General features: G+C 44.2%; 1 protein-coding gene across 4 annotated transcripts in view; it reads right to left on the reverse strand.

Annotated features, from left to right (window-relative positions):
• The window catches only part of Raver2 (ribonucleoprotein, PTB binding 2), a 79107-nt gene that overhangs the window by 13063 nt on the left and 53834 nt on the right, over positions 1-12210 (reverse strand). For 2 of the 4 annotated variants that reach the window (XR_005974379.1, XM_041652828.1), the window contains exons 6-11: positions 11305-11387; positions 7889-7993; positions 7661-7772; positions 5398-5654; positions 3961-4069; positions 2018-2154 (exon numbers count right to left, since the gene is read on the reverse strand). Coding sequence is in view for 3 of the 4 variants with exons in the window: in XM_041652828.1 (XP_041508762.1) it covers positions 2018-2154; positions 3961-4069; positions 5398-5654; positions 7661-7772; positions 7889-7993; positions 11305-11387 (803 nt within the window). In the remaining variant the exon portion in view is untranslated. The remainder of the gene's footprint in view (positions 1-2017; positions 2155-3960; positions 4070-5397; positions 5655-7660; positions 7773-7888; positions 7994-11304; positions 11388-12210) is intronic. The other 2 variants (XM_041652829.1, XM_041652830.1) reach the window with 2 other exon arrangements.

Here is a 12210-nt window from a genome sequence, read left to right on the forward strand (position 1 = left end):
GGATTAAAGGTGTGCGCCACCAACTGCCCAGCCTAGTTAGTTTTTATTGTCAATTTGACAAAAACCTAGAGTCACTTGGGGAGAAGGAACCTCAACTGAAGAGCTGCCTAGGTCAGATTGGCCGGTGGCCAAGTTTGTAAGAGACTGTCTTTACTAATAATTAATTTGGGAGGGTCCAGTATACTGTGGACAGCACTATCCCTAAGCAGGTGGGTCTGAGCTATATAGAAAACACCTAGCTGAGCTAGCCAAAGAGTGAACAGCATTCCTCCCCGCTTCCTGCTCCCGGGTCCCTCCATCCTGACTTTCCTCCAGGCTTTCTGATCCCAGGTCCCTCTGCCCCGACTTCCGTCAACAATGGATTCTGATCTGGAAGTACCAGCCAAGTAGATCCTTTCTTCCCCAAGTCACTTTTGGTCTTGGTGATTATCGCAGTGACAGGAAAGCAGACTAGGACACGTTGCAAAGGAAGTGGCAAGTGTTCAAAGCATGGAGATGCAAGCTCCGCCTCAGAGCCTCTCCACAGCAGAGTAACCAACTCCATACAGACCCCGCACAGCACATATCGGCTTCACCGCCACCATCTAAGAACCGAGTTAGCAGAGTTGAAGACGAATTTCAAATGTCACACTCCAATGAAAAGCTCAGTACAGACCAGTGGGAACTTCCTTTGATGCTTAAAATGCATACCGTTGCTAGATTCTTAAAAATGTATTGTTTCTTCTGCTTTGAAAAGTACACCTTGTTCTCCTATACAAACCACATTTTGTGACTATTAATGACGATTTTAGGATATGTTTACACGTTATTTTACATCATTTTAAATTTCCGAATTATATTTATGGTAAAAACAACATAATTTGCTTACTCAGTCTTAGCTGAATATTTTGGTTGTTTCTAATCTTTGCAACTGTATATTCATAATAACTTTACCTCCAATAATTTAACTTTTGCCCCTTACGTATAATCAATCTCCAGTGTGCTTATCTGCGTCATTACTGTATCCATGAACAAAGATAGAACCTTAGGAAGTGAGAATGTCTTCCTCATGACTTCAGTTCTGACCCCGTTTTTTTTTTTTTTTTTTTAAGTTAAGCAGGCCACTACCTCATCATATTAATTTATCTTTAGGACATAATTTAGACTCATACTCCACGTTCATAGGTTCTGTAACCATTCATTTAACCAACTGTATGTTGGAAATATTCGAAAAACTGCACCCGCACCAAAACTGTGCGGCTTTTTCTGTAATTATTCCCTAAGCAACACAGTGTATTTGCATTGCATTTCCAACACATTAACTATCATATGTGATCTACAGAGCTCCAATGCGTGAAGGAGATTTGCCCAGAAAGACTGCATACGTGACACCGTACAGATATGAACTGAGCATCCAGAGGTGGGGTATCCACAGGAGCCCTGGAACAAACCTAAAGATCCCGGGGGTTGGCTCTTTTATGCTCTGTGGCTTTGGCATACAGCTGGATGCAGTGGTATACACATACACAGATAAGGCCAGAACTCCAGAGGCTGAGCATTGAGTTAAGGTCAGCCCAGGCTGCCAAACATTTCCTCCACCTCAGCAATGATGAAGGATGAAGGCTGCTTTCTCCCCTTTGGGTTCTTAAGGTTTATACTCTCGTAAAACAGAGGTCAGAAGAATTTTCAGGAGAGAGTCAGGTAGCATAAATATTTAACCTTGTAAACTGTGCAAGTCTGTTCCATTGGGTACGGCTGCACCATAGGAAATATGTAAATGAATGGATGTGGCTACGTCCACCGAAAAACAGGTGACAGGCTGGGTGTGGCATAAGGGCTGTAGTTTCAAGAGTAAAACCATAAGAGGTAAATATTTGGTTTAAAATAATATTAAATAGTTTCTTGAACCTATTCCCAAATTTTAGGTGATGGGAAAGAGATAACTATCCCGTGTTCTCATAGTGCTAGAGTAGACCTATTCCCACGCTCAGTGGTGTCAGGTTTCTCTCCCTATCATCATGTCCTGTGCGTCCTTTACCTGGGCATAATCCTCGAAAGGTGGCGAGTAAGTGATGCATTTCTCCAGGACATGCTGGGACTCGCTTCCCTGAGAGATTGCATCCAGAATGTTGCTTGCGATTCCAGTCTTGTGTGGCGTGCCTTTACTTGCAGTGGCTAAAGACAAAAGCAAGACCAAACAGCGTAAAACACACTACAAACAGCATAAAACACATTAATACAGCCTGTTTCAGATAGGTTACTAATGTATATTTATATTTATTTTCTCTAGGAGGTATTACACACTGCTTCATCTACTTCACTAACTGAAAATGGAAGCTTGCCATATAGGCAAAATAATAAATTTTTTTTCAATTCTTTTTCTGTACTGGGAATCGAAGCCATGGCTTCAGGGATGCTAGGCAAGCACTCTACCACTGAGCTCTACACCCGACCCTCAGACAGATACTGTACACATCAGTGGCTCTCAGCCTTCCGAATGCTGTGACCCTTTAATACAGTTCCTCATGTTGTGGTGACCCCACACCGTAAAATTAATTCATTGCTACTTCATAACTAATTTTGCCGCTGTTAGGAATCATAATGTAAACATCTGATATATAACCACAAAGGTGTTGTGACCCACAAGTTAAAAACTGCTGTTCTACACCAATGCATACGAAATGCAAATTAAACACCCTTATTAAGGCAAAAGTTGTCTTTGTTGATTTTACGTGAGAAGAGTGTGCTGCAGAGAGATACATTAGAACACTTTCCTAGATTCAGAAAAATGATAATTAATGCTAAAGAGGATACTTCGTCAAATGCCAAAAATGTATATTAAATCCTTTCCTTGCAGTTTACACTTTCCTAGCTACAGTCTGCATTTGCACAAGCGCGTGCCTGTCAGAGCTCAGTTTACACTTTCCTAGCTACAGTCTGCATTTGCACAAGCGCGTGCCTGTCAGAGCTCAGTTTACACTTTCCTAGCTACAGTCTGCATTTGCACAAGCGCGTGCCTGTCAGAGCTCAGTTTACACTTTCCTAGCTACAGTCTGCATTTGCACAAGCGCGTGCCTGTCAGAGCTCAGTTTACACTGTCTGCATTTGCACAAGCGCGTGCCTCTAAGAGCACAGGTTTGGCAGCAGGACTGCAATCGTGCAGGGCTCACTCTCCCTTTTTCCATTTAAAATCATCTTTAGGGACGACCTCCTACATGAGCGATGTAGACGGCTTCTGATTAGTGCTATTACTGGTTTTTAAAAGTCACAGGGTGCCGGGCGGTGGTGGCGCACGCCTTTAATCCCAGCACTCGGGAGGCAGAGGCAGGCGGATCTCTGTGAGTTCGAGACCAGCCTGGTCTACAAGAGCTAGTGCCAGGACAGGCTCCAAAGCCACAGAGAAACCCTGTCTCGAAAAAAACCAAAAAAATAAAAAATAAAAAAAATAAAAAAATAAATAAAAGTCACAGGGTTCCTTCTATGAACCCAGCCTCTTCCCTCCCGGACGACATGAATGTGTTCTTCGGTTTCCCAAGACTGACTTTTTTGTAGCACTGTGTTTGAGTAAGGGTTGCTCCACGCTAAGGAAGCCCTGGTCGACTCCATTTCTGCCGAGCGGCAGTCCTTTATCTAGGGCACACGGATGCGCTGCAAGCTCTGGTTTAGACCCATGTTTCTACCCACATGGCAAATGACCGCGGGGCTTCAAACAACCCACCACCTTCATTATCTTCACTAATGGTGCAGTAAGAACGGAATAGGATTTTTTGCCTAAATAAAAATATTGTTGTGAAAAATTTTTTTTAAAGTTTTTTAATTTTCTTTTTTATCCAAATAATGGGATTATGGCGAAAGAATAAGTTCGTGATTTAGAGCTTAGTTTTGTCAATAAAGCATGGTGACTGTCAACTAAGACGAAAGGAAAAGTCATCACAGATCGTCTCCGGGGACCCTTAGAGCTGACGCAGAGGCCCTGCTTACCTAGGCACATACTGGGTAACACACTCGCCAGATTCAAATACGGATTTTTACTGAGCCGAATTTCTCTGGGTGGTTCTCCCAAGAGTGAAGTCTGATTCTTAGAGGCAGCCTATTCGCCAGAAACAGAGGATGGGGTGGTGAATGAGCGGTGGAAAAAGAATGAGGACTGTCACAGCACATCATACACATACACACATACATACACACACATACATACACACACACACACACGAGAAGTTACAGAAGTCCTCAACAGCATCTTACGTGTCACACAACTAATACATGCTTATTTAAATTATTTACTAAAATTAAAAGTACAAAAAGATTTGTTTTTCAATATATCTTGTACAATGTGATCATTTGTGGGCTCTAGTTGCCTTTAATCCCAGCACTCGGGAGGCAGAGGCAGGTGGATCTCTGTGAGTTAGAGGCCAGCCTGGTCTACACAGCAAGCTCCAGGACAGCCAGGACTACACAGAGAGACCCTGTCTCAACAACCCCAATAAAAAAAATAAATAAATAAATAAATAAACAGAATTCTACAAGTGGCGAACAACCTGAGGCATCCTGTATCTTCTCACTTGATCTTAGAGAATTCATCTTTGCGAGAAACAAAACAACCACCAGTTCTGTATCTGATATCTCGAAATGCAAGTATTCACATTAATTATAAGATCTAAATTTTCATTATGTGGGTAAAACCAAATGACACAAGCAAAGCTTGCTTGTCTCTAGTTCATGAGCCAACTCTTCAGACGACAATGTCAGATAGGACCACCGCTTCCATATTCCTCTGAGAAGCAAGGACCTCATCCATTTAACAGAAAAGGAAGGGGTGGGGGCTGAGCTTTCACTATGCTCCACATTCTCCCGAGAGATGGCTTTACTCTCTGGTCAAGACTTTTAAAACCACAGTTCTGGTTAGATATGGAAGATAAAGCTAGTAGTTTAGTTTTCTTTGCATACGGATCTTATTTTATTTTTTTTAAGCACAATGAAGAAATGCAATCCTGAGTGTTCGCTTTTGTCTGGGAGAGCCACAGACTTTTCATGTTCCTGATGCTTTCCTGGCCAATGCTGCTGTGTCTGGACAGCAAAACCTGTCTCAAACACCTTTGTAAGCCTCAGAGAAATCGGGGTTTGCGTGTGGCATGCCTATCACATGGCCGTATGTTCGCTCACTCAGTGCATGGCTGCTGAATGCTTGCTATGCTCCAGGGATCGGTAACATTCAAATGAGCATGAAATTCAACCCTTAAAAAATTCACAGCAGCTCCAGAACTAACCTGGAGCTGCCACTTAGATGTGGAAAACAGGCAGTGGGGACAAACAACACACACAAGCCACTGGCTGTGGCAGAACAATACCACAGTTCGGGGACAAAGAGGAGAGGAAAGGCAGCCTGGGGGATATCCATTTCCCTGTGTGCTTCCTCACCTCCGGGCCTTTTGCTGGGCTCTGCTGTGTCTTCTGGTGGCCTGACAGTGGGCCTCCAGTGGGCAGGCCTGGGAAGGTCTGCAGATACTGCTGCGGCCCTGAGAAACTAGCTTCAGTGATGCTCGCTGAGGCGGACTGCTTCTCCTGAGTGGTCCCACGGCCTGGCCCGGCTTGTCCGGCAGTGAGCTGGTGTGGGAAGAATGGCAGCATGCCCAGGCCGGCTGCCAGTGTCGTTTGTGTTGGAACCAGAGTAGATGCTGGAGCGAAACACAGAGGCAAAGGAACCTAGTTACACGAGGCTCCGGAGCCCCTTCTGCACTGCTCAGAGCGCTGTGGGGTCCAGCGGGTGACACTAATAATGCTGTTAAAATTCTCAATAATTTCTAAGATTAACCTCAATATTATTTTAAATGATATATTTTAATTATTATTTTAAAAGCTTATGATTCTTTTTTTTTGACAGTTAAATTATATCAGTACTTTAAAATGCCCAATCATTGCAATTTGGTTGCTTCTATACTTGAAGAGAATAACTGAGTCTCAGGTTTTAAGAATTCAGTATTTCCTCAGTTGATGTGGACTCAAGGGCAAGCCTGGTTAGCAAGCCTTTGGCAGCTGTTAAGAGCTGGCTGCACCCATGTCTTCGCAGCTTGAGTTTGCGGTCTTTATGCTGGCAACTTGGCCTTGGCAGCGGTTGAAGATTTACACATGGAAATTCACAAATACTATAAATCAACACTATTTTTAAGTGGAAAGATCTGGTACTTAAACCCCAGACTGCCACTGTTGTCCTTGAAGTCAATGCTCAGGAATAGACAAACACTAAATCAACAAAAGTTATATTTTTTACTTATAGGAAGTAAAATCTTGAAAAGAATAAAAGTTTTCATAGGAAATTAGGGCTCACTTTTATTTTTTTTAAAAAAAATCAGTAAGTCAGGGCTGGTGGGATGGCTCAGCAGAAAAAGGCAGTTAGCCCTGGGCAGGGTTTAAATCCCATGACCCCGGGATAGGAGAGAACCAACTCCCACAAGCTGCTCCGCCCAATCCACGTGTATGCCATAGCGCATGTGTGCCCTTCTCCCAACAAACAAACAAAAAATAAATGAAATGAATTTCAAATTTAAAAATAAACAAAGACGCACAGATCAGCCAGGCATGGATGCGCATCTCCCAAATATTCAGGGGCCAAGGCAAGATCATGTGACCTCGCAAGTTCAAGACCAGCCTGGGCAATATAATGAGACCCTGCCTCAAAATAAATAAATAAAAAGCAGACAAAACAAGAGGCCAAAAAGAAATTAAAACAGTTCATTTTGATGACTAGATCAAAATTCCATTCTACAAATTCACTAACAAGGTTTGTTAGCTGGTAGAGGACTAGCTTTGGCTCCTCCATCTCTCAGAATATGTTTGCTTAGACGGTGAACTGTCAGCATTCTTAAGACAGAACACGAGAGAGAGCTGTGTATCCGCTAGCATTAACATGAGGAATAAACATTTTCATAGTTCGTAATCATAGAAAGTCAAAGCTTTTAGGACGACAGACTCCGATCATAGCAAGAAATCCCTTGGCAATTTAACCTTGGTCAATTTCCGCAGTCAGAATCGACTGAATTATCTGGCCAGTTTTATGTGGAGGAGACTGTGTGTGTTACTTATGTGCATGAAACTTAAACGGCCACTGGTCCCTCTGCATGCTCACGTCGGACCCTTCAATCAAGCTTCCAACTGGAAGCATTTCTCTAAATTACAATAAAATAAGAAACCCTGGTGTATTTCTAGTTTTCTAAAACAAAAATGTCCTGCCTGTTACGTGCCCAGAGCATGTGGATCAGTTGTCTTTCAAGGCATCATTTTAAGACGTAATTTAAAATGACTCAAGTCAACAGGGCTTAAATTTACAAACTCTAGCTATTCCCTTTATAAGGGCTGAGGCTCCTTCAGTGCAACTGAAATGGAGACACGGGGACTATGCCGTGAGCCCAGTGGGCAGCATGTCAGCGTCAAAGGGAAGCCATGTCTTCGCCTGGCACTGCTGTGAACCTGCATGAAATATTAAAGGCCATCCAGCAGGGACCGTCTCATCTTGGCATGGAGGCAAGCCCATTAATAACATATCAGACGAGGCAACGGGGCTCTTGAAATTTTAAATCACCAAGATTTAAATTTAATCATCCTATAAATAAGAGAGGGATGGAGGTAAACTATCAAGTCTCAAAGCTGACTGCACAGGAACTTCCCAGCAAAAAAGGTCACTTACTTTTGTGCGTGTCTCCATGGTGTCCCAGGTCCGTCTTCAGGGAGAGTGGTGGCCCTATTGCCAGCGCGGGCTGCAGCACCATGGCGGGGGGCTCTCCAAGCAAGCCAGGCTTCTACAGCAGGGGTGAAGGGAGACCGTTTCCCATGGGGGAGAAACAGAGAGCCCAGGGAAGACGGATACGTGTGTGAAATCGCACCCCGGCCCCCATCAGTGGGCAGAGACACTCACATTATTAGTGTGGGCGCTATCAAACTTCATCAGCTGCTGCTGGACCAAAGGGAGGTGAGACAGAGCCTGGAGGAGCAAGGGGGACGCACTACCCACAACCGAGCTCTGCAGAGTTAAAGCCACATGAAGTTAAGGAAGGATGGGAGAACTATTTGTTAGATAATCAACTCAGCTTCAAGTTCAGTGCTCAAGTTAGTCTGAAAAAAAGAAACCACACTTTAGGCAGGTGTGCTGAGCACACACCTTTAATCCCAGCACTCGGGAGATGGTGGCAGGTTGGTCTCTTGAGTTCAAGGCCAGCCTGGTCTGCAGACTGGGTTCCAGAATAGCCAGGGCTACATAGAGAAACCCTAAAAAACACTTAATTCATAAATAATCTACTTTTGTCCTCAGGTAATATTACTTAATACGGAAGAGATGACCGTGCAGCTTTGAAACGTGATTCCACATTCTTTCCTTTGTCATCCTCTCCACCCCTTACCCCCACCCCCGCTTTAACGATGATGAAATATGAATTTACGGATAAATCGTTTGACAATATTTCTTGCATGCTTTTTAATGAAGAGAATAGTGTGCCACCTAGTGAGAAATGTAATATGATGGCCCCTATATATCATATTCCTAAGATTACAAATGGCAGTTCTAGGAGGAAAAATACAAGCAGATACATGATCAACCACTGGGAAATCTTATTCAAGACTGGCAGATTCCAGGAGGCATTCTTGAGGACCTAACATGTGTGCTGAAATCGGAAGGCTGTTTAGGGAAAGACTAGGCCAGTTAGGTGGTACTCAGGGAGGACATTCCTGGCCAAGGAGACAGACAGACACTTGGAGGAGTGAGCAGGTCCTTTGGGGACAGTGAGTTCAGGAGATAGAGCGGCTTGCAGGCTTTAACAGCAAATACTGCGTTTCTGGTCTTTCTACAAACACAGTTCTTGACCTTCCTAACACTGCAACCCTTTAATACAGTTCCTCACATTGTGGTGACTCCAAGCATCAAATTCTTTTCATTGCTACTTCCTGACTGTAATTTTGGTAGTTATGAACTGTAATATAAATATCTGATATGCAGGATATCTGATACGGGACCCCATGAAAGGATCATTTAACACTACCCAGAAGGGTTGGAATCCCCAGGTTGAGATCGCTGTCCTACCACGAGGGGGATATTATCCATGCTCTGACTCTCCCTTTCACATGTGTTCATACGTGTTCATACCTGACTGTAAGTAACGTCTGCCTGCCCCGCTGTTCTGTTGTTGGGTTTTTATTGTTGTTTGGAGACAGAATCTGGCTCTGTTGCCCCGGGCCGGCCCAGAATTTACTATGTAGCTGGTCTGACCTTAAATACAGTAGTCCTCCAGTCTTGCCCTCCCCCAGTATTGAGATTAGAGGTACAAGCTATCACATCTGACTTCTCATGCTCCCTGAAACAATGGTGACTATGAGAATGTGCTGTTCAAAGCTGGAGCCATAACGGGGCAGCACCGATCACATGTGGCTGGCTACTCAACAGAGCGCGTGGACGAGTAAAACGTACCTCAACGTACAGGAGTCCTGAAGGGAAAAGACAAGAAAGATGGTGTGGTGTTTTGAATAATTGGTGGCATGGACTGGAACCTTTAGAAGGTGGCCCAATGCTGGAGTAAGTCCCTAGCGATGGGATTTAAGAGTTTATAGCCTTGCTCCACTTCCTGTCTTTTTCTTTCTCTCTACTTCCGGTATCTGGGTAAATGTGAGCGTCAGCTTCCTGTTCCTGCCACCACACCTCCTCTGACAGATGACCTCACATATTCACAATGGATGAGTTTGATCCCTTTGGACCCAGAAGCCAAAACAAAACCTCCCAAGTGGCTCTTCCGAGGGCCTTCTATCTCAGCAACGGAATAACTACTGTGGGTGGGGGAGGGGCTTTTTCTCCCTTCAGAAAGCTAGTTTTACAACTAGTAGTGGTATACACCTTTAACCCCAGTGCCTGTGAGGCAGAAGCAGGGGGATTCTGAGATGAAGGCCTGCCTGGGCTTCTCAGCAAGACCCTATCTCAAAATAACAAAACAGCTGTCTTTAGCACCACACATTTCTTCCATCCTCTGTGTAAGAAAATAACTGGTTTGTGCATAGGTCTGTGTATCTTTAACTATATTCTGAAATTAATGAGTAATATCTATTTCTAATATGGCAAATACTTACGTCAGCTACTTATGTCTAAGTGCGTATTTAAAACACTTATCTGAAAACATAAAAAAATATTCTTTGCTCTCACAAACATATGAACTATTTTATAACACTGATTAAAATTTAAATATTAGGATTTACCGCTCATTTCTTTCTATAAACTTGTTTTGAGTTAAGACTGTATAAATTGCTTTGTTCTAAAACTATTATTGCTTTCGGCCTGGGAAATGATTCAGTGGGCAAAGTGCTTGCAAACATGAAGACCAGAGTTCGAATCCCATAAACCCACAACAAACAAACATGCCAGCACTCCTATGGGAAGATGGAAGGTGGAGAAGGGAGAATTCCCAGAAACCTGAGCCTGCTAGCCTAGCATATGCAGCAGCAAACAGTGACAGCCTGCCCCAAACAGGGTAGAAGGCAAGACCGATGATGCCAAGGTTGTCCTCTGACTTCCACACCCACGGCACATATTCCGTCTATCTCCCTATACCCCACCACACAGAGAAAAAACTACTGACTCATTATCTAGCAAAGATTACCACTAAATTCTGTTCTTAATATTCTACAAGTGGGAATCAGTAAGTTAAGCTCTCTAGGCTGTTCCCATCAGCACTGGATCACAATTTCTCTCACACACACCACACACACACAAACACACACACACACACATCTTGTTCTCTGGGCTGTCCCCATCAGCACTGGATCTCTCTCTCTCTCTCTCTCTCTCTCTCTCTCTCTCTCACACACACACACACACACACACACACACACACACACTCATCTTGTTCTCTGGGCTGTCCCCATCAGCACTGGATCACACACACTCATTCTGTGATTTTACGCAGCTATCCTTATTAAAGGTTGTTCTCTACCAGGTCCAGCTGCACGGGCCTATAATTCCAGCTCCTCAGGAGGCTGATGCAGGAGGATGACAAGTTCATAGAATGTGTTAAAGGCCAGCCTTGGCAACTATGGTAAGATTCTGTGTCAAAATCAAAAGTCAAAATAAAGCTGGGGCTGTCAAGTCAGCAGCGGAGCTCTGGCCGGCATCAGTAAACTCCTGGACAATCCCTAATAACACAAAGGGCGAAGGGCAGGCAGATATTTTTAAAATGCAAAATGCTTGACAAGGTCTGGCATGCTTATTGGGAGTCCCTGGGAGATGGAGGCAGGAGGATTTAGGGGGGCCGGGGGAGGGGGAGTCTTCACTCTGAATCTTCAGTGCTGTGTACAAACCTGTTGTGCTTTACTGAAGTGCAGCAGCGCGGAGGGGAGGGATGGGCTCAGCAGATGAGACAAGCTGGGTGCGACTCCAAGAACTGTTTTGAGAAGATCAGAGTCAGTCAAAGTAAAACCGTAACCGCGTGACTTAAGAGATTAAAAATACAGCATGTTCCAAAAGCATCTCTTTCACAACCTTCAACCTGCATAGGGAGTTTCATCTAGTGGCTAAGAGGGACAGACTTCTTTCCTTGTGATTCGATCCTGGAAGCCGCTTTAGAATCCCCACACTTTCTGTCTTTAAACACCAAACGCAGGCTTGCCTGTCTCCAGCACCCAGCACAGCTTGTGCTGGCAGCATGGTACTAACAGAGGCCTCAGCACCTTTATCCATGCTTGCACGTAAGTGCAGAGTGCCTGACGCCCAAGGAGGCGAGAAGAGAGGATTCCCTGGAACACAGTTACCACCATGTGGGCACTGGGACCAAGCAAGAATAACACAAGCTCTTAATTGCTGAGCCATCTCTCCAGTCCCTCAATACCTTATCAGGTGTTTGGGAGAATTTTGTCAGAAGGTAGGGCATGGGAAAAGATGCAACCCTCATCCTTAAAGATCTTATGGAAAATCCTTCACTGAAGATAATATATATGCGCAGAAATTCTTACATCATAGAACCTGAAAGGCTGCAACGTGACTACACATAACCGGACATGGTGATGTATGGCTTGAATTCCAGTACTCAAAGCCAGAGCCAGGCAGATCTCCGAGTCTGAGGCCAGTCCCGTCTACCCAGCAAGTTCCAGCCCAGCCAGAAATACAGAGTGAGAACCTCATCTCTAAAGAAATCAACTGTATATCTAGATATAAGGAATAAAGAGTAACTACACTCTTAATTCTGAGTCCAAATACCACACACATGT

This window comes from Microtus oregoni, unplaced genomic scaffold (assembly GCF_018167655.1).
Source record: "Microtus oregoni isolate MIOR12 unplaced genomic scaffold, Mior012 000005F_ref0000423, whole genome shotgun sequence".
Taxonomy (NCBI): domain Eukaryota; kingdom Metazoa; phylum Chordata; class Mammalia; order Rodentia; family Cricetidae; genus Microtus; species Microtus oregoni.